At 50.4% G+C, this 27,945-nt stretch overlaps 1 protein-coding gene across 1 annotated transcript; it reads left to right on the top strand.

Annotated features, from left to right (window-relative positions):
- NALF2 (NALCN channel auxiliary factor 2) lies at positions 1 to 27,607 on the top strand. The gene is made up of 3 exons (XM_059050314.2): positions 1 to 1,078; positions 24,127 to 24,298; positions 24,702 to 27,607. The coding sequence occupies exons 1-3, from the start codon at positions 221 to 223 to the stop codon at positions 25,082 to 25,084; spliced, it is 1,413 nt and encodes a 470-aa protein (XP_058906297.1). The 5' UTR covers positions 1 to 220; the 3' UTR covers positions 25,085 to 27,607.
- The last annotated feature ends 338 nt before the right edge of the window (positions 27,608 to 27,945 follow it).

Genomic DNA, 27,945 nt, shown 5'->3' with positions numbered 1-27,945 from the left:
CGCGGGAGGGGCGCGGGGACGGCGCGAGAGCGCCCCGCCACTCCGGCCTGAGCGGGGCCCCGGGCCAGCCGGCCTGCCTCACCATGCAGCCCCCGAGGTAGAGCCTGGACGGCGCCGAGGAGCGCGGAGCGGCGCGCAGCCGGCTTGCCCGCCCGCCAGCCAGAGACGGCCGTCCGGCCTCGCGCCCGCCTTTTCCCTCCAGCCCGGACCCCCCTGAAATATGTTCAGGGGCGCTTGTATGTGGCCCGGGAAAGACGCCGCCGCGCTGACTATCTGCTGCTGCTGCTGCTGGGCTCCCAGGCCGAGCGACAAACCTTGCGCCGACTCCGAGCGGGCGCAGCGATGGCGACTGTCCCTGGCGTCCCTGCTCTTCTTCACCGTGCTGCTCGCTGACCATCTGTGGCTGTGCGCGGGGGCCCGGCCCCGGGCCAGGGAGCTGAGCAGCGCCATGCGGCCGCCCTGGGGGGCCGGCCGGGAGCGGCAGCCAGTGCCTCCTCGCGCGGTGCTGCCGCCGCCGCCGCAGCCGCCCGGCCAGACCAGCGCGCCCCCAGGCACCTGCGGCCCGCGATACAGCAACCTGACCAAAGCCGCCCCCGCCGCCGGTCCCGGGCCGGACTGCGGCGGCGTCCCAGAACCCACGGGGCTGGACGCAGCTTGCACCAAATTGCAGTCTTTGCAGAGACTTTTCGAACCGACCACCCCAGCACCCCCTCTACGGCCCCCCGACTCCCCTTCCAGGGCCCCGGCCGAGTTCCCCACCGCCAAAAAAAACTTGCTCAAAGGCCACTTTCGGAACTTCACTCTTTCCTTTTGCGACACCTACACGGTCTGGGACTTGCTGCTGGGCATGGACCGCCCCGACAGCCTGGACTGCAGCCTGGACACCCTGCTGGGGGACCTGCTGGCCGTGGTGGCTAGCCCGGGCTCCGGGGCCTGGGAGGTGTGTAGCAACTGTATCGAGGCGTACCAGCGGCTCGACCGACATGCTCAGGAAAAATATGACGAGTTCGACCTCGTGCTGCATAAATACTTACAGGCAGAAGAGTACTCAATCCGGTCCTGCACGAAAGGCTGTAAGGTAGGGACTGGCGTCCGCGGCCACAACGACTGCCGCTTCGGCGGCGGGAGCCGTGGCGGTGGGACCGGGAGATAAAAGGAGGTTTCCCCCTCTACCCACCTCACCTCCCCCCATCACCCCCACCGTTCTCAGTGGGGCACGGGTAGTGCTACCTTGGGACCCTCCCGGGAAGCAGGGCCTCAGGGATTCAAGTCAGGTAGCCACCTGGCCAACTTCTATTGATTCTGGCTTTGGGCACCATCTCACTGGGGCTTTCTCGCGCCCCGCCCCCCGCATGAGGAGGGAGGGGTCCGGGGGACCCCGGTTGGCAAAGGGATGGAAAGAAGGCTCTGGCTCCCCCAGCTCCTGTCCTCACCTAGCCGTGCCCCTTTCCTTTCCTTGGCTGGAATGGAAAGTCCTGGGACTGGCTGGTGCAGGGGGAAGGCCAAAGGTGGGGGAAGAATATTTGGCAACATAACCCTGACCCTTTGGCCCCTGCCAGTGGGTGAGAGGAGGGGCACTTGGTTGTGGGGTACAGCACACTGTTGACCTTATATGACCTGAGGTGGCTGGTCAGAGTCTAAGCAGGTGGAGCCCCAGGGTGCCTGTTTTCTCCCAAGGAGGGTACCTGCCAGCTCCTCTCCCCTGACAAGAGAAGGAGCTGAGAGCAGGGCACAGCAGCTTGTGGGAGGACCACTGGAGGCTGGTGCATTACAGAAGTCCCAGTGCTTTCCCAGTGCCCTGGGGTGGCAGTGGAGGGAAAGCTGGCTTACTGGCTGTTGGGGACGGGCATCCAGAGGAGAGGTGGGGCCCCTGCAGAATGGGCCTGCCTAGGGCAGAGCTGAGTGTTGAGAAACTTCTTGACCCTGAGCAGGGTCGTTCTGGACAGTGGGTGTATGGGGGCTGTAAACATTTGGGACATGGTGCTACTGCTCTGTTTGTGCAGCCTGGCCAGGTGGCCTGCCTCAGAGAGGAAAGAGAACAGCAAGGTCAAAGGGTCAAGTGAAAAGGAGACCAGGTGGGGTGCTGGTCTCACCCATCCTCAAGCTGAGGGCTGAGAGCTGGAGAGGGAGACAGTTGCCTCCTAGCCTAGCTTGTCTCCCTCCGAGGCTTTGGGGAGGAACAGAAAGTGCCCCTTTCCATCTGGCGTGACTCCTGCGGACTTCTGCAGGGTTCCACGCTCTTGGTGGATTCCTTAGGGATTTGGGCAGGGGGTTGGGGAGGAAAGGGGTAGCTCCTTGCTCCTGACTTCACTTTCTCATTCTCCTTTTTCCTGTTCTCGTAACCTAGCAGTCTCCCTCCCGCCTCCCTCAGCCTCAGCTGACTCACTGCCTCACTCACACTACCAAATGAGATATTCCACTTCTTAAAGGTGTATAGACAGACAGACACACACACACACACACACACACACACACACACACACACACTGCCAAGCAGCAGCACCACCACCCCAGGCAAAGTCACACAGAGGTAGAGAGAGGTCGTCACACCCACAAACGGTACCACAGAAGCAGACAAGGTGTCATACACATGCACATCTCCCCAGGATGTCAGAGACACACAGGCAGAAGTACTGTCACATGAAAAAGGACACATTTTGTCATATAGAGATAGAGACACACACCCTTGATGTCAGTGCGAGCAGAGGGACACGGGCCTCTAGCAGACGGAATAAAGGATGTCTGTCTTTTGTGGCCTTCACTCCAACCCCGTGGCCCCAACGTTTTCTTTCCCACAATCTCCAGGATGAGAAAGAGACCATGCTACAACTTTCCCATGGGATTTTCTCCAGGTCATAGTTGGCTTCAGGCTCTGCCTGATCCGGCACTAAATAATAATCCCTCGTGTTGATTATTTTTACCAAGCAGTTTGTTGCAGGAGAAAGACAACTGATCTCTTGGATTCAGGAGGCCTGATCATCTCTACCACTTGTTTGTAGTGTGACCTTGGGCATGTCACTTCACTTCTCTAAGCTTTTGTTTCCTCATTCTTAAAACAAGGATAATAATCCTGGCTCTGCCCACATCTTGAGTCTTTTGTGAGATTGAAGTGGGAAGAGGTAGCTGATAGTATTTTGTAAGAATAATAGAACACCTGACAGTGATGTCCTGCTTAGGGTTTGTAGCCTCTTTCACATGTATTATGAGATCACAACTGCCTGGGGAGGCTGGTAATACCAGCATCATAAGCCCCATTTTACAGATGGGGAAACTGAGGTGCAGGGGGCTCAAGCAGTTTGCCCGAAGGCCACTCGGCTAAGGAGCAGGAGTGCCAGGCCTCCAATCCGAATGGCGTCGATGCTAAGCTCACGCTTTGGCCATGGCCTCTCATCAGGTTTGCAATGACCAGGGCCCTCCCTGCTCTCCTTTGTCTCCTTGCCGCTTTCACACTCTAACTCTCTCTCTCCCTCTCAAGTGAACTCCGCCTGCTCTCTTGCTGCCTGCTGTGCTGGGAGAAGGGCAGTGTCAGCTCCACAGCTTTCTTCCTGTCTTTCCCACCCTCTCCAACGTGCTCTCCCTTCACTGAGGCCTACACCCACAGGCCTCTTGATTCCAGCTGTATTACAGGCCCTACAGGAAAAGACAGCCCTGCTCTCCTCCTTTCTGCAGCCCCTCTGTCTTCACCCCAGTGTCCCAACCCTATCCCAGGCCTTTTTTGCAGATCCCTGAGCCTGCCCCCAGCTTCAAGCCCTGCTGTCCAGCCCCTCCCCCAAATGGGATCCCTTGGAGATAATGCCGCATCCTCCAAGCTTCTCCAGGGTGGAAAGCACACCGCCCCAGGCTTGGGTAAGGAGGCTTCCTCTGCTGCTGGAAACCAAACCTGGAGCCTTTGCTCCAAGGCCAGGTGACCCCCATCCCCGGTGGCCTGTCCCCAGTATTTCAGTTAGATCTTTCCCGGGCAGCCCCAGAAACCCTGTTCTCTCCCTTTGCAATATCTGCCCCTGTTTCGGGCCACACAGGGTCCCACACATCATACCTGTCCTCACTGCTGCCTGTGACACCTCCCAATTTAGTACCAGCTGTGACATTTCCTTAATGTGTGACTGACTTCCTCTCACACAGCAGGGTGATGATAACTTAAGAAGGCCAATGCCCATTCTGATGCTGGCCTCTCCCAACGCCTGGGGCCCTGCTCCACCCCTCCCTTACCTCCCTGTGCACACATCCCCTCAGCCCTTGCCTCCTGCTCTGCTTGGCCCTTCTGGCCCTGCCTGTGGTTACCGGACCACCCCCTCACTCCCCCAGCCCTCTCCATCTCCCAGCCCTGCCAGACCCCGCCTGGTTCTGATTGCCTCTTCCTCCACCTCTGCCCCTTCCTTACTCTAAATTGAGGATAGTCCTGTGGGGGGTGGGGGGGCAGGGGTGGAGATGGGAACAAAACCCTGGCCTCTTCTCTCATAGCTCTGATCCAAGAGGGGATAGAAGCCCAAGAGAAGGCCAGTTCTCAGTTCTCTTACTAGCCATAGGGGCCACAACCGTAAAGGTTAGTGCCAAGGAAGGACGCTATAGTTCTGTTCTCTTCGGGACTGGCCCACACCCACCTGGCATATTGTGTGTTTGGTTCTGGGTCTCACACTGCGCAGTTTAGGAGGAGGCTAAAACTCAAGTTCTCCTGGAGAGAGTTGAAGGAGCTGTTTCACCTGAAGAAGAGGAGACTCAGGAAGGTGTGGTCTCCAACTTCAGACCTCAGAAGAGTTGTCAGGGTGCAAAAGAAGAGGCATGTACTGCTTAACCCCAGAGGGACTTCATGGTTAGAAAGTCCTGGGTTCAAACCCAGCTTTTTTATGTATTACCTGTGTGACCTTCAGCTAGGGACTTCAGCTCTCTCAGCCTCACTTTTCTCATCTGTAAAATGGAGGTAATTCATCAGAACAGCCCTATGAGCTCATTATTAATGGGAAGTCTGCACAGTACCTAGGCCTGGCATATCAGAGTTGTTCAGTTGACAGTTTTTTCCTTCCAAAGAGGGAACAGAGTGCCTTGAGAGGAGATGAGTTCCTGCTCCCAGGGGAAAGGTCTAGCCTGATTCAGACAGAGCCCTGGAGGAAATGCTGTGGAGATGACTCTGACACCGGAGTCTAGGGCAGTTTAGACCAGCTGAGCTCTGAGGTCTGTGTCAGCTCAGAGTTCAGGCCAGTGAGCAGAGCCTGTTCCCTCAACAGCAGCATTGGATGGGCAAGGCCAGGGAAGGAGGCCTAACACCCACACTCAGGGGAGGGGGCTGCCAGAGCCAGCACCTCGCCTTCTGCCCTTACCCGTTGGGGACCTGCTCTTCCTCCACTCCGGCTGGCAGCTGTTTCTGCCTCGCTGCCTTCCTCTCTCCTCCCACCTGCCACAGTTTTCCTGCCAAGCAGGATTCCCAGGCTAACGCTGGTGCCGAGAGCAGGAAGCTCGGGGCACTGGGCAAAGGGCAGGAGCCCCAGGTTGGCAAGTGGTCCCTGTTGTCACCCAAGCTTTCAGGCATGGAGCAGTGCCCCACAGTCAGCCTCCCTGACCCAGGGTTTGTGAGGGCAGAAAGAGTACCCTAGTCCCCATTTGGGGGTGGAGGAAGGGGGAGGCAGTCAAGAAGCAGCTTCCCAGGACCATGGTAAAGGCTCCCCTGAGGAGGGGCATCCAGATCCACCAAAGCTCACTGTCCATGAACGTGAGCACCGGGCTTCTGGGAAGGGCCGGGGACAGGGAAAAGGCAATGTTTGTAGCTCAGACAGGGTATAGGGGCTTAAACGTGAGAGTGGGAAAGTGGCCCCATGCTGCCCACACCTCTCCAGATCTCCTCACCCCTACCCTGAGCCACCCCACTACCAATCCCCATATTCCTCCCAATTTTGGCCCACAGCCAACATCCCCCACATACCAATGACCCCACAACCTTCCCAACCTTCTACTAGACCCTTCCCAAACCGCACCCACACCTCACTCCTCCAACGCCCACTTCTCCCCACAGTTACCCCCACCTACTCCCACCCCTCCCCTTCCCCCCATGCCCCTCCCTGCTCCCTTCTAACGGCCAGCCCTCTCCCATCTCCCATCCAGCTCCACTCCCCTCATTTCTCACCTCTACCTCATACTCCACCAACCCTTACCCCGCATCCTGACCATCTTCTGGCCTCATCCCTAACCCCCGTCCTGGCACTGCACCTCTTGCCCTTGTCTCCTGCATGCCCCCTCACCCCTCGCATCCCTCACACCCCTCTCACACTTGCCTCTCTGATCCCCATCCCTCCTCCTGCCCCCCTTTCATCTTCTGGTCCCCTCTCCTCCTGTCCCCTTTCTCCCTCTCTGCTCTTTTTCTCCTTCCTGCCTTCTGTCCTCCCCACTCAGTGTGGACGTGTATGTGTGTGTGCATGCACACAGGCTTAGACACATAGACACACACACAGACACAATCTTCTTCATGGCGACTTCCCATCCTTCCCACAGGCTGGTGCCTGACTACTATAGTCACCATAGCAACGGGAACCTCCATGAAGGATAAACTGGTATCTCCTGAAGGTGGGGGCGGAGGGGAGTTAAGTGGAGGAAGGGAGCCCTGCAGCCTCCCACCCAGTCTCATGGTCTGACTGGAAGAGTCTGCTGAACACAGTGGAGGTAACGGTGAGGAAAGGGAAGACAGTGGGTGGGGCTGAGATCAAAGGAGAGTCAGGGATCTCCGAACACATCACAGGCATGAGAGGGTGCCTCTAAGCCATGTGGGTGCATGTTGGTCTCCTCCCCAGGCATCGGTGTCTCAGGAAAAGGGCACACCCACCCTTCGGTGTGTGGGTGCATATGTAAGATGACACCTTAGGCTCGAGGGTGGGAGTTTGCCCTAGAAATACTTCTCCCTCAGGGCAGTTCTTTTATGTTCCCACCCTGTGAGGCTGTTTACCTGCCCTGTGCCACTGTAGACTGGGCATCAGACTGCCCCCACCCCTACTCCTCCATCCCCAGCTCACGTCTCAGCCACATGTGGGTTCCAGCTGCAGGTGTTTGCTGGAAAACCAGGGGCAGCTTCTGAGGGGGTTTAGACAAATGTGGGCCTCTAGGAGCACCATTCTCCAATGCTGAGCTGGGAGGCCTCTGGGGAATAGGTATGTTGTGTTCCTGTGGTTACAGGCGCACAGACCAGGGTATGTGCAGGGATGCTGGACCAGACTTTTCTCCCTGGGCATATGAGGGTGTTCAGAAAAGCCTGAATTTTTGATACCTCAAGCCAGGCAGGTGCTTAGAGAGGAGAGCAAGGGCACCAGGTGAGTTGCAGCTGGCCCTCGTGAAGGAAGGAGTTGCCATGGAGTGACAGGAGCTGCCAGGACCAAAGCTCCTGTTTGAATGGATTCTGGAAAAAGGAGCTGGAACCCGAGCCACAAGTCTCTGGGCCAGAGGGTGAAGGCAGGCTGGTGCCAAAGAACAAAGGGAAAGGGGAAAAGAAAACTGCCAGCTTTCAAGTGCCTGGGAGATGCCAGGGGCTTTATGTGTGTCCATGAACTCATTTAATCCTGATAGTCATCCTAGCAGGCAGGTACTCTCATTCTTCCCTTTTTACAAATGTGACAACTGAGGTTCAGTGAAGGAAAGTGACCGACCCCTCCAGGTCACATAGCTAAAAGGTGGGAGGACTGCCACACAAACCCAGGTCTGTCTGTTCTTTCCCCAGTGCACACATGTATAAAGAAAATCTTAATAAACTCCCCCAGCTGTCGGAGGCAATGCCCAGCTGGCTCTTGAGAGGCTGAAGTGAGAAGCTGACAAACTGCAAGGGAAATCCAGCAGCACCTACTGGCAACTTGTACGGACCCCCTGGAGTGGCTCAGATCCAAAGTGGGGACCCACCAACATCTTCTTTGTTCAATAGCCCAGTCTCTTGTCCTTGAGCCCCAGTGATAATCACCAGTATCCTCTTGAGATTATGACACAGGACGGGCGTGAGGAAAGGAGGTGTTTTCTCCCTCCATTTTCTACAGGCTCTACCAAGGCGATGGGAGGAGCTGGGCTCCTCTTGCCTGGAAGGAAAGTATCTGTTAGATTCTCAGCCCCAATCTGCTGGAAGGATCAACCAGGGCAGGAGAGCAGTAGGTCTCCTAGACAGACCTAGTGCAGGCCTGAGCCCTGCCCAGCAGCTGCTGGGAGAGCTGGGAGGGGAAACCGTGAGACCTTGTCATCCCAGAGCCTGTGGAGGCCTGGCTTGGGCTTTAGACACCCAGTTCTCATGCCAGGCTTTTGGTGAGCCCTGGCCTGGGATGGCGAGGCTTCTCTTGGAGGTAGAAGGAAGTGCCAGTTCACCAAGCTCTGCCCGGAGAAGGACGAGTGGTGGTGGTGGGTGTTACCATTGTTTCCTGTCTTTGTATTTGGTTTCCAGCAGATAGCATGGCTACCTGGCTGATCTGTGAAAGGTGAGCATATCTGCTTAGTGTTGAACTCAACTAAAACTTCCAACCAGGTTAATCCTTCAGAGCTATTATAGACTCAGAATCTTTTAAAAATACCTTTTTTTCCAATTGCAAAAAAAATGGTCTCTGAGAAATTTTGGAAAATAGAAATATAACAGGAAAAAGGTCCCAGAGATGCTCTTACTGTTATAGTGTATTTCCTCCTAATATGTCTTTTTGTAGCATAGTTTTTTATTGTGGTAAAATATACATAACATCAAATTTACCATTCTAACCATTTTTAGGTGTACAATTCAGTATTAAGTATATTTACAATGTTGTACAACCATCTCCACTATTCATTCCTAAAATGTTTTTATTCTCCTAAACAGAAACCCTTTACCCATTAAACAATAACTCTCCATTCCTCCCTCCCCCCCAGCCCCTGGTAACCTCTATTCTATTTCCCATCTCTATGAATTTGACTATTCTGAGTAATTCATATAAGTGGAATCATACACTTTTTGTCCTTTCGTGTCTGGCTTATTTCATTAAACATAACGTTTTCAAGGTTCATCCATGTTGTGGCATGTATCAGTACTTCATTCTTTTTTATGGTTGAATAATATTCCATTGTCTGGATGTACCACATTTTTAAAATTCATTCATCTCTATGGACACTTGGGTTGGTTCCACCTTTGGACAATTATGAATAAAGCTGCTATGAACATTTATAGACGAGTTTTGTGTGGACCTATATTTTCATTTCCTTCCACATTTTGGCCATTGTGAATAATGTTGTTATGAACATTGGTATACAAGTATCTGTTTGAATCCCTGCTTTCAATTCTTTTGGTTATATACCTGGATATGGACTTGCTGGATCACGTGGTAATTCTATATTTAACTTTCTGAGGAACCTCCATACTGTACTCTACAGCGCTGCACCATTTTATATTCTTATGAGCAATGCACAGGGTTCCGATTTCTCCACATTCTCATCAACATTTATACTTTTCCTTTTTTTTTAATAATAGCCACCCTAATAGATGTGACTATATATTTTTACATAGTTGAAATCATCCAGGTTTTTTACCCTGCTCTTTTTAACTTATTGCTAAAGTTATACTGAATATCTTTCCATGTAATTAGATATTCACAAAACTCTTTTTTATTTTTTTGGCTGTGCCGCATGGCTTGCAGGATTAGTTCCCCTAGCAGGGATTGAACCTGGTCCCTTGGTAGTGAAAGCATGGAGTTCTAACCACTGGACTGCCAGGGAATTCCCACAAACATCATTCTTGATGAGCATGCAATATCCCATCCCATGAATTTAGTGCAATTTAGTTACCTAGTACCCTATTGTTGAATATTTACTTTCAACTTTTACTATTGTAAATAATGCTGTGATGGATATCTTTGTCCATAAATCTTTGTCAGATCTATGATTCCTTTTTTTAATAAATAGTATCTCAATCATTTTTTTCTTATTTCTCTATTTTGCTGAGTTTCTTAAATCACAAAATAATGCACCTTCATTGTACCAAATCTAACAGTACAGAGGTTTATAAAGAAACCTCTGTATTCTGCTTAGTAATCTTCCTGTTCCCTCCCCTCCCAGTCCCACTGCCCTGAGGTCACTGATGTTAACAATTTGGTGTGTATCCTTCCATCCCTCTCTGAGCTTACATCAACATTTGCACACAAAATGACTTTTTCTTTCCCTTGTTTTGCATACAAATGGAAGCATATACATTAATTCTTCAGGACGAACATTTGGAACTAGTCTTACAGAATCAAAGAGTATTAACCTTTGGAAGGCTTTTGACATACAAATTTCTTTCTTACCAAATTTCTTTCCAGAAGGCTGCTTCTAGTTTATACCCTCGCCAAAAATGTGAGACTAATTTACCACCCTTGTCTAATATTGATTATCATATTTTTTAAACTTTACTAATTTGTAGCTGAAAAGTGTTATAGCATTGGCTTGTAATTTGCATTCCTTAGGTCAAATTTTGTTTTTCTTGTTTATGGGTCATTTGTATTGCTGTTTTGTGAATTGTCTGTCCATGTCTTGTGTTTTTATTATTGATTTGTATGTACTCTTTTATATGTATTAATGATTTTTTTCTGATTACATTTGTGGCAGTTGTGGTTTTTTCCACTTATTATTTGAATCTCAGAGCTTGAAAGTAGGGCATGGGAAGGAAAGGAACTATCCCAGGCACATTTTATATACTTTATCTCACTTAATTCTTACATCTGTCTTGTGAAGTGCATATATATTTATCCCCATTTTACTTAGGAGAAAACAGGCTCAGAGAGGTTAAGTAACTGGCTGAAGGTCATCCAGCTAATAAGAGTTGGAGCTGGGATTTGAATCCAGGTCAAATCCAGGGTACCCAATCTGTACAAGTGTAATTTTACTATAGGTAAAGCTTTGTGCTAGTTGCTTTACAGACATCATTTACAGAAAGGTTAAGGATATGTGCTTTTATTATCTCCATTTTGCAGATAAGGAAAGTATAGATCAGGGAATTTAAGTAACTTGTTTGAGTTTTCATAACTGTTGAGAGCAAACCTGAGATTTGACCACAGGAATGTTTGAAGTTGAAGATGTTTGACCCTGTCTTCTCCCCATGCATGCTGCCTCCCTAGGGACCATCTTCTTGGATCCAAATTGAGACTCAGAGAGGGAGAGTACTTTGCTTACAGTCACATAGCAAATTAATGACTGAGTCCCTACCTCCTTACAGATGACTTGTCCAAGTTCATACAGCCAGTTAGTGGCAGAGCCAGGATCTGAACCCAGCTCTGTCTAACTCTCCACCTGATTGGAGCAAAGGCTTTTCGATGAAGAACATTTATGGAGCAAGCTGGGGAGAATGAGCAATTAGGTAGAGTGTTGTGGCTGCCCTGAAACCTTTCTGAAGGAATGGACTCTAGTATTGGAGTCTTCCAGGGCAAGGCAGTTCCAGGAGCCCCTACGTGACAAGACATAGAACTGGAGAACTCATGTCCAAAGGCAAGAAGACCTTCTACAAGGAGACAGCTGCCTTCCCATCACCAGTTGCCAAAGATCAGAGCAGGAACAGTTGCCTCTTTTCAACACTCCCAGGATGTGTGTGTGTTTGTGCTCCCATGCATGCACACATGCATGCATTTAGAGGAAAGAGGAAAGGGAGTACTTTGATGGGGGAATGGAAATGGTCACTTGTAGCGCCTAGTACCCAAGTATTCTTCCCCTGACAATCCCTTACAAAGAAAACTTTACTCATATTGGGAATGAGCTGAATACACTGATTTTAGAAAATCACTCTCCCAGCCAGTCCTAGAAATCTCTCCCCAACTTGACTTGAAATTCCATCAAAAAGATTTAAGTAACAAGCTAATTACTTCAATGGTGATAGTGAAATGGAGGGACCATCCTAGGGGCCTGTGAGATGGAAAGTGCTCAGGAAATGGTAGCCACTATATATTATTATTGGCTGTGTGGCCTTGGACAAGCTTTTTTTTTTAATTTGTTTTTGACTGCGTTGGGTCTTCATTGCTGCATGTGGGCTTTCTCCAGTTGTGGCGAGTGGGGGCTACTCTTTGTTGCGGTGCATGGGCTTCTCATTGCAGTGGCTTCTCATTGCGGAGCACAGGCTCCAGGCACATGGGCTTCTGTAGTTGCAGCATGCAGCCTCAGTAGTTGCAGCATATGGGCCCTAAAGTGCGCAGGCTTCAGGTTGTTGCGGTGTGTGGGCTCAGTAGTTGTGTCTCACAGGCTCTAGAGCACAGACTCAGTAGTTGTGGCACACAGACTTAGTTGCTCCATGGCATGTGGGATCTTCCCGGACCAGGGCTCAAACCCGTGTCCCCTGCATTGGCAGGCGAATTCTTAACCACTGTGCCACTAGGGAAGTCCTGGACAAGCTATTTTAACTCTGGTCCTTCCTGTCCTCACCTGTAAATGTTTCTCCATCTCAGGGGGCGTGGTTTTGAGGATTCAATAAGTTAATAAAGGTCAGCTGCTTAGAACAGAGCCTGGCGTATGGTAAACACTTAAAAAATGGTAGCTATTATTATTGTCACCTTAATTAGATGTGTTTAATCTAAATGACTGCTTAATACTCAATTGAGATTGACAACACTTTCCCTTAGGAGAAGGGAAAGGTAATTTGGGAGCAGCAGGTGAAGTGTCTAGTGTGGAGGTGGAAGGTTAGGAGCCAGAAGGCAACTGGAGAGATTCTAATGAATGAGAGCACAGAGGTATGCTCAGGTAGGGAAGGGAAGAGCCAGAGACGGAAGGACTCCAAAGCCTTGATTTACCTCACCCCCAGAGACCAAGCACAACTAACAGGTCCTTTTATTAGGTCTCTCCCCAGCCTCTCATCTGTTTAGCAAGGTGCTGTGTTTGGGGACAGGAGTAAGGTAGGGGCAAGGAGCTGGTTTCACAATGATCCCTGCAGGAAGCTGGAGATTTCTGCCTGGGCCTGGGCCCAGACTAGCAGTGTGTGCCCCCTGGGAGGTGGTGGCAGGATTTTATGCGAAACACATTTGTGTGCAGCTCAAATGAAGCTATGGTGGTCATGTCACACTGGCACCATTTCTATGGTGGGTGGCCTGCACAGCTGTTGGGCACAGAGGCCCTCAAAGTTCCCCTCCTCTCATATGAGTTCTCTCTGGCTATGGGGCCACTCATTAATTCTGCTGGCCTGTTAATCTGACCTGACCTAAGCCCATGCCCCAGACAGTGGTGATGGAGTAGACGATCCATGACTGGGCAATAGGGCCTGGGGTTTTGTGGCTGAATCTGGCAAGCTTGGTCAGGTCAAGTCTTAGGGATTTTGTTTTGTTGTTTTTGAGGTTCATGGCTGCATATCAGTTTATATATTTTATTTTCATTTTATCAAAGTAATATATGTTCATAATTTTAAAAGACATATAAGCTACATATATATAGTCACTCTTCAGAGTGACTTGAAACTCTCTTAGCTTTTTCTTCTGATATTTATTGTCACATTTTTAATGGTGTGCTGATACTGCTATTTCTTGACTTTTCTGTTTGAAATATCATTGTGCACACAAAGATAAACACATATACATATATACGTGTATACACATATGTATATCTATTCCATATATAGATATATATTCTTGTAGCATCTGTCTTTTAAATGATATATAATGTAATATCTTTTTTTAACATCTTTATTTGAGTATAACTGTTTTACAATAGTGTGTTAGTTTCTCCTTTACAACAAAGTGAATCAGTTATACATATACATATGTTCCCATAACTCTTCCCTTTTGTGTCACCCTCCCTCCCTTTAAATGATAAATATAGAGCTCATTGCTTATAATTAAAACAGAAGCCCTCTGCTCCAACCCTAAGCTTCACTCTTCAGAGTCAAATACTTCTAAACCTCTTAGCTGTTTCTTTTAATATTTACCTCCACATCTCTAAATGATATACCAATACTGTCATTTCTTGATTTTTTTTTCTGATTTAAATACGTACTGCCTTTTTATTTTTTTAGAGTGGGATTTAGCTCTCCTACTACCAGCAGCACTGTATGTACACTCCCCTCATATATCCAATATTGTCATATCACAATTTCTGGTTTTAACAGTATTCCATATTTACATTATAAGGATTATAAATATTGTTCACAGCTGAGTCATGTAGAATACTGTGATTACATTTTCTTCCTTGGCCAACTTGTTTTCCTGGAGTTAATAATTGCCTCTTTTTTTCTATTAGCTTAGTTTTCTATGATTTTTTTTCTTTTTTCTTTTTTTTTTTTGCTAATGCATCCCCAATTTCTCCATCAAAGCTGTAAAATTCATGCAACACGTTACATAACCCATTACTTTCACCCTTTTCTTGGAGATCTCCACCTTACTCCAGTCTGGGCTAGTTGCTGGAGGCTTGGTTTTCAAGTGCTTGGATTTCAAGTACTTAGCAGGCATCTCTTCTGTATACCTAATTCCATGTGAAGTCCTGAGGGAAATACACAGATAAGACACAGTCCCTGTCCTCAGGGAGCCTACCATCTCAAGGATGTTTAATTCATTTAAATATCTTGCCAGAAGGCTTGAGCTCCTTCCAGGGACTTTGATCTAGGCTGTGTCTTTGATTCCACACTCCAGGAAGAAATTCCCCTCTCCATCTCCACTGAATTACCAAAAGAATACAATACAGTCTCACAGAGAGGAAATGTGATATTAGGCTGCATTAACAGAAACAGAGCTTCTAGGATAGGAGGGCTGATACTTCTACTTGACTCTGTGTTGATAAACTCTGTCTGGGGATTGCATTCCGTTGCAAGGGACATAGAAAAATAGGAACTTGTCTGAATAGGAACAACCAGGGTAGAACAGAGAACTGGAAACCACATCCCCAAAAATAGTTGAAAAACTAGTTTGGCTTCTTGGAAGAATAGTCTACACATAGCTCTCTCCATTTTTCTTCCCTCACATTCCCTTTTAAATTGGCTTCAATTTGGTTTCTGCCCCCACTGCTCCACTGAAACTGATCTCACCATGATGAGACTGCCAGCATATCCTCATCTGCTGACCACTCTTATTCTTTGAAACTCTCCTCCCCTAATTTATAGAATGCCACTCTCTTCTGTTTCTTCTCCAAGCTCTTAAACCACTACCCCATCTTCATCAGATTCCTTTCTTCTACCTGCCCCTTAAATATTAGTGTTTTCCAGGGATCCACTGTTGGTCCTTTTCTCTGTGTGTTAATTTTCCCTAGGCAATATCCTCTACTTCCTTGGCTTCCACTATTGCTTTATCAGTCAGAGTGAGCCAGGTTACACTGTAGTAGCAAACAATTCCCAAATATCAGAGGCTTAACACAACAAACAGTTATTTCTTGCTCATAATACATGTCCAAAATAGGTCAGCAGGGAGCATCTGTTCATGATAGTCACCAAGAGACCCAGGCTAGTAAAAGGTCCATTTCAACACCGCTTCCACAGTCAGCAGCAGAGGCAAACTGTACTCCAGCTCTTAAAGCTTCTCCCCGGAAGGGATCCATGTCACTTCAACTCACATTTCGTTTGCCAAAGTAAGTCTATGGCCATTTCAAAGGGTGTGGGAAAGTGTAGTCCTACTATGTTCCTGATGATTAACTCCTTAACCCTTGATGACTCCCAAACCTTTATTTCTAGCCCAGACCCTCCTTCTGAGCTCAGACCAAACCTTTATTTCTAGCCCAGACCCTCCTTCTGAGCTCAGACTATTGTGTCCAACTGCCTCCTTGACATTTCTACCTAGCCTAGTATATATTGACCTGTATTTCAAAGTCAGCATGACCAAACACTGAATTCATCTTCTTCACCCCCAAATCTACTCCTCCTCCTGGTTTCCCTTCTTTAATGAATGAAACTACTATTCATCCTGCCACCCAAGCCAGAAACCTGGTATCCCCATCATCTCTCTTTCAGATTGTTGCAATAGGCTCCTAACTGGTCTCCCTACCTCCAATCTTGATGCCTATGCTCCATCATCCACACTTTTAGAACATAAGTCTGAAAAGTTAGTCAGTGATAAGACTAACTTGTCACTGACTTAGAAGTGATAAGCAATCTTTTAAAAAGCAGTTATTTAAAATCCACTAAAGGCTGTCCGTTGCCTATAGGATGAAGCCTGGCTCCTCCTCGGCATGCAGAACATATCATAATATGTGCATGGCCTTCCTCCATAGCCTCATCTCCCATCATGGCCCCCTTTGTACCCTCTAACTATGCTAAACTACTGACAGTGCCTGAATCTGGCACTGTTTCACACCTCCAGGCCTTTATACCTGCTTATTCCTTTGCTTTAAGTGCACTTATTCCTGCCCTATTCCACCCGGTGAACTTCTACCCATTTTTTCCAAGCCCCAACTCTAGCCTCTCCCACATGGAGATATTTTCCTGTGCTTCAGCCCTCAAAACACCATTGATCCTTCCTCCCTTTATGCTATCATTGCACCAAGTATATACTGTTTATCACCGTGACTTCTAGTGATTGATGCACAAGGTTGTCTCTCCTGCTCCTTAAAGATAGTAATCTTGTCTTCCCTATCTCTATCATATGCAGTTCCCCAGCACAGTGCCAGGCACTTGAACATGTTCAGAAATTGATCATTGCAGGAAGAAATAAATGGGAAGACCTGACCTGATTCAGGGAAGTTTACAAATACCTCCTGCAGGGCTGGCATGGGGACAGGAAGTTTATGGTCCCAGAAGAGCTAGGAGGAGCCATGAGCAATGCCACAGAGAGGCATTATCTCAGCTCAAAAGGAGAAAGAACTTCTTTAACTGTGAGACTTGTCTGAAGATATGCACTGCCCTAGGAGAGAGTGTGTGCCCTGTGACAAGAGGTGTGCAGTCAGTAGCTGGATAGCTTGTGGCAGTGACGTTGGGGTGGAAATTCGAACAGCAGATAGGGAGGTGGAGCTGTGATTCTCACAGTCCTTCCTATTCTCAAGTCCTCGTGAACCTGCCTCCTCTGCTCACCTGATTGATCTGGGTCAACTAGGCTCCTTCAGAGAACTGCTTCTGCACTAGTGGGACACCACTTCTCCACTAACCAGGCTGCCCCTGGCCTTGGAGCAGGTGGCCTAAGAGGCTTGGAGGTGACTGGAGCCTCTAGAACTGCAGTGGCTCTGGGTTCTTATCCACCCCTCAAGCCATCTCCCCCGCCTTTCCTCCAGGCCAGGCCAGGCCACTCTGACTCATGACTGCTCATTCTCAGCAGCAGGAAAGCTGTTGCTTATTTTTATAGCCACTTAAGTAAAGCCATGTCATCCACCTGCATTTGCCCTGTAATGCCTCTCATCTCAGTCTGACTCTGCCAATCCCAAGGAACTACTCCCAGGGTTTTGTCCAAGATCTCCCTCCCCTGGGTTGGAGAGATTGACCTTGACCTTACCCCGTTCTGACCCAACTCTCTGAAAGCCCAGAATCAGAAATAGGAGCGTGTGGCTCTTTTCAGACCTGCCCAAGGAGGTCCTTCACACAATGCTATGTATATTGATGGATGCAGCACAAAGAGACATGGGATTAGTCACCAGAGTACCTCCCTTCTAATCCTGGCTTTATCGTTGATTTCTTGCATGTTTATGACTTGGCTGAACCAAATCCCTTTTCTGAGTCTCAGTTTCCACCTAGATGAATTCTAGGGGCAGGGTGGTTATTTGTGTGCTGTGGACAGTGGGTTTCATTCCCAAGCTCAGCCCAGATTGACACTATGCCTCCATGGTCTCTGCAGCTGCAGCTCCTGGCCAAGTGTCTCAGAAGTGCATTCGGAAAACAAACAGCGATGAAGAGGCCTGTAGGGAGGATTTGGATGGGGAAATAGGCCCTAGGGAGGGAAGCGAGTTGGAATCCAAGAAGGAAACTGCCGACTTCCTGGTTGGCAGGAACTGAAGCTCTCCTCTCTGGAGGGTTTTCCCGCTCCCTAACCAAGGAGTCCAGGATGGCCTCCTCTTTCTAAACCCTCTGGCCCTGAGTCTTGGCTGTGGGCTGTGTTTGTAGGTAGCACTTGTATGCATTCCCTTGTATGCATTCCCGTAGCACCCTGGGGGCCAGGAGAAGTCACATGCTTCTTCCCAGAGGAGCATAGGGATGAGAATGCCCTGGCCAGGGCTGCAAGCCAGGGAGCAGGAAGGTAATGCTCTCCAGGTCCTCCCACTCCTGCCTAAACTAGCAGCTGCAGAGCCCAGGATCGGTGGGGATCACCCTCGTCTTACCTACTCCCATTTCAAGAGTGGTTTAAAGGACTTCCCTAGTGGTCCAGTGGGTAAGACTCCATGTTCCCAGGGCAGGAGGCCTGGGTTCGATCCCTGGTCCAGGAACTAGATCCCTCAGGTATGCTGCAACTAAGAAGCCCACATGCTGCAACTAAAGATCCCGTGTGCTGCAACTAAGACCTGGTGCAGCCAAAATCAATCAATAACTTTTTTTAAAGACATTATAAAAAAAACGAAAATAGGGCTTCCCTGGTGGCGCAGTGGTTGAGAGTCCGCTTGCCGATGCAGGGGACACGGGTTCATGCCCTGGTCTGGGAAGATCCCACATGCCGCAGAGCAGCTGGGCCCGTGAGACGTGGCCGCTGAGCCTGCATGTCCGGAACCTGTGCTCCACAACGGGAGAGGCCACAACAGTGAGAGGCCCACATACCGCAAAAAAAAAAAAAAAAAAAAGGGTGGTTTAACAGCCCAGCCGGGAGGAGGGGTGGGATAGCCTTCTCAGCTTCCTTTTTGGGTTAATTGGTGTTCCCTCTAGTTTCTCCCTGCTTCCTTCCCCTCCCAGTTCCCATAGCAACTTGGCTGTAGCAGCCAGAACTTGATTGAGCCGAGCGGTGGCCTGCTGGAGGTGGGGAAGGGGATTCTGTAGGGAAAGGAGGGCACTGTCAGGTCAAGGTTTTCCACCCTACCCATCATCTGCTGCTACCTTGAGGGTCCAGGATGGTTAAGCTCAGAGGACAGGGCATGATGAAGAAGGCTTTCCTGCCAGGGCTGGAGTTTGAAGAGCCTGAAAGCCAAGAGCAGGCCTAGGCCTGGCTCTCCTCAGCTCTCCTCCCCTCCCCACGCTTGTGTCCTGCCCCCTGAGTTTGGAATGCAGTCACTGGTAGGATGGTCCAGTAGGAAGAACCCTGGAGTTAGAGTCGAGAAACTGGGGTTCCAGTTCCCTCTGCCACTACTTTATGTGACTGTAGAGAAGTCCTTCCCTCCCTTTTCTGGGCCTCAGTTTCCTCAGCTATAAAATGAAGCAGGGCTAAGTTCTCTGCATATTAATATTAACTGAGGTGTTTTGAAAAACTCTAGATGTGTGGGCCTCACCCACAAGGATTCTGACTGACTTGGTCTGGAGTGCAATGTGGGCCAAGCAGAAGCATTTTTAAAAGACTCTGAGTGATTCTAATATGCAGCCAGAATTGAGGAACTAGAGCAAAAGACCTCCAAGGGTCTCCCAACTGACTGTTGTCTGGTTCTGAGACATTTCTTCCCTTGCCCTGCATGCCCCGCCTCCAGCCAGCCCCACAGCTCTCCAAATGCAGCTCTCCTGGCTCTTCCCCATCCTTGTGGATGAGTGCCCAGGTCTCCTGCAACTGCCCAAGCAACCCGGTCCCCTCTGGCTCAGTCCTAACACTGATGAGATGGGGCAAGTGACTTAGGCCTGCCTAGGGAAAAGGGCTATGGAGACTAAGGCAGGCCTGCTGTCCAGGTGGTAGCCCTGAGAGCCAGACTTTTCATCTGAGGAGGACCCCAGCCCCTTTTTAAAGCACGTGAGCCAGGAATGACCTCAGCTGGCCATATGTGGGGCTAAGGAATTGGATTACCTCTCAGCCCCATGTCACTCTACTTCCTCCATTCCTCTCACTAGTTTCTTGCCTGTTTCTGTCTTGCCACCCACAGGCCTGGTGTCCTCCTCGGGCAACCTGCTCGCCCACTTGTTGTCATGGTGACTCTGGGGCGTGGGGCTTGAGGGAGGGTCGTCTAGCTAAGGAGAAAGGCCTCCCTCCCACTGTCAGGCCACCCCTCTCCCAGCCCCACCTCCCTCAACTCCCTCTCTCTCTCCCAGAGCAGAGGCGGGGAGTGCCTGGCCGCCAACGCCTGCTATTAGACTAATTGCAGCTGCCTGGGAGGAGAGCTGGCCCTCCACTGCAGCCTCACCTGGGAGCAGGAATATTGAACCGGAAGAGCCCAAGGAGAATCCCACAGGGGCCTCTGAACCCCAGCAATGGAGGACTGGGCTGTTCCACACAATTCAGGGTGAGGGTGGAGGTGGACTCTGGGTCCAGGCTGCAGAGGTTGGGGCAGAGGCTGTGGACAGAGCCGCCTCTTGGCACCCTGGGACCCACAAGATGGAGGGGGGTGTGTCTCCAAGGTGCTGGGGCCCTTAGCATTAGGGATATCCTTTTTGTTTCCTGTCTTACTTTCTTTCTGTCTCCCCCATCTCCTTCTGCTGTCTTATCCCTCTTTCTTATCTCGGCCTTCCTCTGTTCTCATCTTCTTTACCCTCCTTTATTCCCCTGCTGGCTCTTGAACCCTCCTCTTTCTTCCTCCGTCTTCCTTACCCCTCCTCTTCACAGCCCATCTTCCACGTCTCCTGTCCCCCACCCTGTTATCCCCTACTCTTTCTTACACTTCATCTTCTCTCACCCTCACTGTACCCCTTTACCTCCCTTACACCCTCTATCTCTTATTCCCCTGCTTCCTCCCCAGTGCTGTTTTTTCCTACCCCCGCTATTACCACCATTTCTCATCCTCCAACTCCCTACTCTTTCTTCCCCTCTCTTTCTTCCTCCCCTCCTTCCTTGTGCCCCCGGACTCCACTGCCACTCTATCCAACCCCTGAGCCCCTCTCCTACCCCTCTAACTCCTTCTTCCCCTGCCTCTTACCTTTACTTGTTCCCTTCCACCTCCTTCCACTCCCTTCTCACTCCATTGCACATACCTTTTATCCCAATAATTTCACTCTTAAGAGTTTATATAAATAAAATGTAACACAAGTGTTCAAGAGAGGTGTGTACAGACCTACTCACCGAAGAGCATTGTTTGTGATAGTGGCAACCGGAAATAACTTAAATGTCCATCCACGGGAGATAGGTATCCTTTGCACTTCATTCATATGAAACCGTTCTCCATTCTTTTAGCACACCATGCAAGTGCTCCCATCTGTACCTTTGCGTAAGCTGTTGCCTCAGTCCAGAATGCCCTTTTGTCTCATCTCTGCCCATCCCATCTAAAATCCTACTTTGAGTCCCAACTCAACTCTTTTTTTAAATATTTATTTATTTATTTTTGGCTGTCTCGGGTCTTAGTTGTGGCATGCAGGATCTTTCGTTGTGGTGTGCAGGCTCTTCGTTGTGACACACAGGCTTCTCTCTAGTTGTGGCGCGTGGGCTCCAGAGCACGTGGGCTCGGTAGTTGCAGCCCTCAGGCTTAGCTGCCCCACGGCATGTGGGATCTTAGTTCCCTGACCAGGAATCGAACCTGCGCCCCCAGCATTGGAAGGTGGATTCCTAACCACTGGACCACCAGGGAACTCCCCCAGCTCAACTCATACCCTCACTGAAATCTTTCCCAGCTTTTCTATTTACTTCACTCCAGTGGCCAGTGGTTTAACTTCTCTTATAGCATAGAAAATGTGCTATAGTTTCTAGTTAGATCTGTCTATCCATGAAATTGAAATTTCTTTGAGAGTAGGGGCATGTCCTCATTTATTCATCTGGTTCATTCCATCAACAGACTTGTTTTTTTTACATATATCGTGCTGAGTACTCAATATGGTCAATATGACCGACCCGTGTCTGCTTTCATGTGTCTTACATTTTAGTGAGGTTGACAGAGAAAAACAAAACAAGGATGCAGACAAACTCATACTTGTGGTGAAGAAACATTTAAGAAAAAGAATAATGAGGGGGCATTCTCTAACTAGAGTGGTCAGGGAGACCCTCTCTGAGGAGGTGACTTTTGAACTGAGGCTTCAAAGTTGAGAAAGACCTAGCCAGGCCAAAAGTGGTGGAGGGGGCAGGGGGAAGAGCATATCAGGCCAAGAGAACAGTGTGTGCCAAGGCCCCAAGGTGGGAAGAAGTAGGGCATGTTCAAGGAAAAGAAAGAAAACCTCAGAGTGTGGAGCATTATGAGCCGTATGGGAGAGGTAGAAAATGAGGTTGGAGAGACAGACAGGGGCCAAGTTAGGGGTTTGAAGTCTGTGGTCGAAAGTTTGGGTTTTATTCTAAATGCATTGAAGGGGTTTGAAGCAAGGGAGTAACATGATCAAATGTCATTTTGAGATCGCTCTTACTCCTGTGTAAACAGTGCATTGGAAAGAGCAAGAGTGGAGGTGGGGAGGCCACATAGGAGACTGTTGTCCAGGTGACAAATGACAGTGCCTGCACAGAGTCGTGGAAGTAGAGGGAGAATTGGCATGCCTTGCTGATGGACTGCGTGTGGAATACTGGCAAAGAGAGGAGTGATGGCTGACACCTAAGTTTCTGGATTGAATACCCAGGTGTATGGTCATGGCACTTAACCAAAGTGGTCAAGACTCAGGGGTGTGGGCAGATTTGGAGTAAAAAAAAACCAAGAACTGAATTTTAAGATTTAGAGCATGTTAAATTTGAGAAGCCAGTAAGATATCAAATCTGTGTTCCTCAGGGGGGTAACTTGCACCACAACCCACTACCACCCACCACTACCACGCCCCTGCCCCCACTTTGGAAAAGGCCAGTGTGGGATTACATTGCCCAAGTCCATGTTCACAGCGGAGTTATTTGTATTTGAGTGTAAATGTTTAAAGTCTGTGTAAGAAGCTCTGACCACGTTGCTCAGAGTGTGGTTGAAAGGCCTCTGGCCACAGAATGACCTGGACCTTTGTTCCAAAGGCAGATTCCTGAGCCCACCTCAGTCCTCTTGAAGCTGAATTGGAGGTGGCCATCTGCCTTTTAAACAAGTGTCCCAGGGGATTCTGAGGCACACTGAAGTCGGAGAACCATCACTACAAGGAGCAACTATGGGAAGGTGCCCCTGAAAATATGAAGAATGGATGTGGGCAGGGCTCTGGACATCCTGTTAAAATGCAGGTGTGACTTGTCAAGTGTGGGGCAGGGCCTAGGATTATGCACTTTTCACAAGCTCCAAGTGATGGTGATGCTGCTGGTCCAGGTCCACACTTTCAGTAACAAAAAGTTAGATCAGTGGTTCTCAATGGGAGATGATTGCCACATATCCCCACCCAGGGGATATTTGGCAATGGCCAGAGACATTTCTTGGTTGTCACAATGAGGAGGGGGAGGATGCGACTGGCAACTACTGGATAGAGGCAAGAAATGCTTCTCAATATTCTATAATGCACAGGACAGCCCCCACTACAAAGAATCATCCAGTCCAAAATGTCAGTAGTGTCGCCGTTGAGGAACTCTGGTCTTGATGATAGCCAAAGAGTATAGAGCAGGAAACCTTTCTTAGCCAGGACCAAGTGCCTGGTGGAAATGGGTTAGATGAGGGGCAGGAAGTATACCCATGAAGTGAAACAGCCAAGCAAAGTTTCCAAATGAAATGTGATGTCTGCTCCACTCCAGGGCAGACGCCAACAAGACAGAGCATGGGTTAAGTAGAGCTTGAAGGCACATGCGGTGCTTGGTAAGGCAGATAACCTGTTTTTATTAAAAATAACCCCTCACATGTATTGCACTATAGAATTTACAAAACATTTTCATATGTGTCATATTATTTGATCTACACAGCACCCTAATGAGGCAAAGCAAAGATTATCCTCTCTATCTCTTTTCTTTAGTTTAGAAACTTAACACCATCAACCAAAGAAATGTTTGCTGAATTGAATGGAAGTGAAATTTACCTCAATATAGGTGACCTCAGACAAGTCAGGACATCTCTTGGGACCAGCTATAAAATGGTATGGTTGGATGGGCCTCTTCCAGCTCTGATATAGGAGTTATTTTGTGATTTTACCAATGAACAAATTCAAAGTCTTGGATGACTGCAGACTGGGGACCTGGGAGTTCTGGCTATGAAATGGGAGATTTTAGGGTAGGAGGTAGTGGTCTTGACCCAAACCCTTCTTTCCCACCCCCTGGATCCTGGGGTTGGGTAGGTGAGCACACCGTACCTTCCCCCTATAGAGTACAGGTACACCCCTCCTCATCCCTCTCCTCTGAGGCGGAAAGGGGCTGGCGCCTGGGCTGATGCTTTTTCCTCTCCCTACAGGCTGTCTACAAGGCCTGGCTGTGCTCAGAATACTTCAGCGTGACCCAGCAGGAATGCCAGCGCTGGGTACCCTGCAAGCAATACTGCCTGGAGGTGCAGACCCGGTGCCCCTTTATCCTCCCTGACAATGAGGAAATGGTGTACGGAGGGCTCCCTGGCTTTATCTGTACAGGTAAAGGCAGGGCCCTGGGAGGAGGGAGGAGGCCAGGGGCCCAGAGCAGGCACCAGATCGAGGCTGTGGGAGCAGGGAGGACAACAGGGAAGTTGGGTCAGAAGAAGGTTAGTGGCTGCAGGAGTAGGTAGTGAGGCCCCAGGTTGGGATGGGGCAAAGTGGAATAGGGGGAGAGAGCAGAGTGGCCATCTGTATCCAAAACATACCTGGCCAGGGGGTTATCCCAGAAAAACTGTCTGGGGTCCCTGGAAGATGTATCCAGAAAGGGACGGTGCTAAGGGGCAGGGGGAGGAGTCTTGGGCAGGACTACCAGAGCAGCCCCAGCTTTGACAATCACGTCTCTCAGAAAGGCATGCCAACAGCCCCCTTAGCACCCCACCCCGCCTTGCTTATCCATTGGCAGGGTTGCTGGATACTTCGCCAAAGCGGCCGGAAACCAAGTGCTGTGACGTGCAGTGGGTCTCCTGTGAGTCGGAGAAGAAGTTCAAGGAGTCTGAAGCCCCCAAAACCCACCACCAGCAATTCCACCACTCTTACTTCCACCACTACCACCAACAGTACCCCCACTACCACCCCCGCCACGACCCCCCAGGCCGCCTCAGCCACAATCCCTCCCTGCTGCCGGTCTCCGGGGGCTCCCGCCTCAGTCCCAGCAGGATCCGGCTCTACGTCCTTGTTCTCATGCTCCTCCATACCATGGTGTCCTTCTCCAGCGGCCAGGGTGGTGGGGGGCCAGGCCTGGAGGCACTGCCTGCCCTAGACGAGGGCCTGACTCGGGAAGAGTGACAGCAAGGAGGGAGATCAGACCTCCACCACACACCGACATCAGCTCCAGCGCCCCCCCCAGGGGGAGGGGGCCCCTCCCAGGGGAGGTGTAGGACCAGGTGGGGGGTGGGGTAAATGGGGCAATCACACATCGCCCCCTACCAACCCCCACTCCAAAAGCAGCTCCAACAGAACCGCCAGAGGGCCCCAGGGAGCTGCAAAAGTCATCCGGGAGAAAAAAGGCAGGAGCAGCAGGTGCCCCCCTCCCAGGCCCCCATCTATGGGGCTTAGCCAAAAAAAAAAAAAGGGGGGGGAGTGGGGGGTGGAAATGCCCACCGCCACTGAGAGCCCTGACCCCAAGGAAGGAGGCTGCTTACCCAGCCTTGGCCCTTCAGGGAATGTTGGGGGGCACAGAGGGGAGAAGCTCTTTCCCCCCTCCGCATTCCTTTTGTTGCCACGATCCTTAATTCCCTCCTGCCCACACCCCTACAGGCAATGGCAGACGACGCAGCGGCCCTCCTCCCGCTCCAGCGCACCTTGTCCCATGTGGGGCCGCCACAGGGAAGGGCCAGGCTGGGACATGAGGTGTACGCAGTTGCAGCTGGGTCAGGGCCCCAGTTAAGCTGTGCCCCAGCACCCTAGGCAATGAGGTATAGGAATGGGGTGCAGAATGAGTGGCGGGAGAGAGCAGAGACAGGGAAGAGGGAGAGGAGAGGAGAGACGTGAGCAGAGGGCTTAGAGGGATGGCTCAGTGGGCTGTCACCACCTGGCTTGGGGAGGCAGATGATCAGTGTTGAGGCAGGCTCGAGGACACGTCCCCAAATCAGAAAGGGTTGCATAAGGAGCCCTCTGGAGAAGGCCTGCGTTCTTGGGCCTTGAAACAGAAGGCTGAGGGCACATGGTCAGACTGCCACTGTCTGAAGGGCCATATCTTACAGAAGGTGCACATACTTCCAAGGGCCACTCTTGCCCTGGAGATCTTGGCCTTGGGGCCAAAGACGTTTCCATTTCTGATCTCCATGGGGAGGAGGGACTTAAGCCCAAGAGGGTCAGGCCTGGCCTGGGTCCCCAGACTCCCCCATCTCGTCCTAGCCCAGGCCTCCATGAAGGAAACCCTGGTGGCGTTGCCCCAGAGCTTTCCAGAGATGAGCCTCCCCCATCCCTAGCCTGTCCCTATCCCCAGCCTACCAAAGAGTATTCATCCCTTCTCATCCCTGACCCCGTGGGTTACTATCCCAATTGTGGAACCACCAGACTGCTCCTCACCCTGTAGCAGGTCCCCTAATCCAGCCACCCCTGCCCCTAGCTGGAGAAAGTCCAGAAACTGGCAAGAGGACCCACTAAATAAAGACGATGTGCTGTGGTCCCTTGGTTGAGAGACTTGAAGTGTTTAGTCAGGCTAGAGAGCTGCACGACAGAAGAGGCCTGGAGAGCCCCTTGGGGGCCCTTAGCCTTGTGCTGGTCTCCTAGGAGTGGGAAGCCACATGGCCTGGGACATCTACAAGCCAATAGGAGCAGACGAGAAAGGAAGCCACAACTGTGTTCCTGGGACAGGCCAAGCGGCTTTCAGTGCCAGAAGGGCCTGTGTCCTGGGATGCAATGCCAGTGAGTTAAGGGGAGGGGTGGGCCTGGAGCTGCATTAGGGGAAACCAAAAGGGGGAGGGGGAGGGAACAGCTGGAATCAGCTGGCTGGGGGATAAATGGGAAACCTCACTAGTAGAGAGGGAATCATTCAAGGGCCTCAGCTGGGTCCCCAAATAGGCTTTGTGAGACCAGGGAGTCCTTCCCTGCCAGTTTTCTCATTTCTCACAGCGTGTTCCCCTCCCCCCGGCCCAGCCCTGTGCCCTGCCCACACACTCCATGTTTGGCCTTCAGCATTTCAGGCCTAGCCACATACCCCATCCCTAGAGTGCTCTTTTCAGCTGGGGAGGGGAAGAGGTGCTGGCTCCTTTCCAGAGATGCTTCTGTAGATGTGAGAGACCCTATGTACTGCCTTGTAACTCCTGCATCCTCAGGAGGGGAAAAGGGACTGGGAAGTAAAGGGGGACCTTAGGACCCCAGGGAATGGACCCTTGGAGACTCCCATCCCCTCTTCCTCCTCACCAAGTGCCCAGGAGACCCCTGGCTCAGACCAGCCCAGGGCCTTGCCCAGTGGCAGGGGAAAGGGGCACCTCACTCCACCTCAAAGTCATTTGACTGTCCCCATCCACCCCACTGCCCAGATCTTCCACCACCCCTCCAGCTGCTCCTGCCGTTCGTCACAGGCAGCAGAGCTGGGCAGCTTTCTTACACCATTTTCTACACTGTGCTTCATGAGTAGGACTTTCTTGCACTAGTTCCTATGACTGAGCCTCCAAGCTGGATTCCTAGTAGTCCCCGTCCCTTTCTCCCTCACCTGGCTATGGTTCAGTTGTCGCCCTTCCCCTGCCTCTGTGTTTCGGTGAGAGTCTCTGTATGTGTACTGCTTTCTGTTTTGTTGCATTGTGGGGCAGAAGCCTCTCTGCTCTTGTTTAACCCCGTAAAGAAATAAATGGTAAGACTTGATGATAACCTTCCCTTCATGGTTTTGTTCTGTGGCGTCAAAAATTGCCCAAGGAAAAAGTCTATGGCTTGGGGAGGAGGCGGGACCAGAGGATGCTGAACCTCTGTGCCACCGCTTGTTGGCTCAAGTCTCAGAAAAAAAAGGGGAAACTCTGTAGTAGGCCATTCTAGAGAAGGAAATCCAAACTCAACCCCCTGCAGGGATCAGGCAGATAAGTGTGAGTGAAGGAGGTGGGCTGGGCTGGGCTGAAGTATGGACGCCAAGGCTGGAAGTGGTGACAAGGGCAGGGTGTGGGTGTCTACAGGGGCAGCTCAAGCCCAGGATTGACTTGTGGGAATGT

This window comes from Kogia breviceps, chromosome X (assembly GCF_026419965.1).
Source record: "Kogia breviceps isolate mKogBre1 chromosome X, mKogBre1 haplotype 1, whole genome shotgun sequence".
Lineage (NCBI taxonomy): Eukaryota > Metazoa > Chordata > Mammalia > Artiodactyla > Physeteridae > Kogia > Kogia breviceps.
Note: the sequence above shows the minus strand (reverse complement) of the source record. Positions and strands in the feature narration are given on the sequence as shown.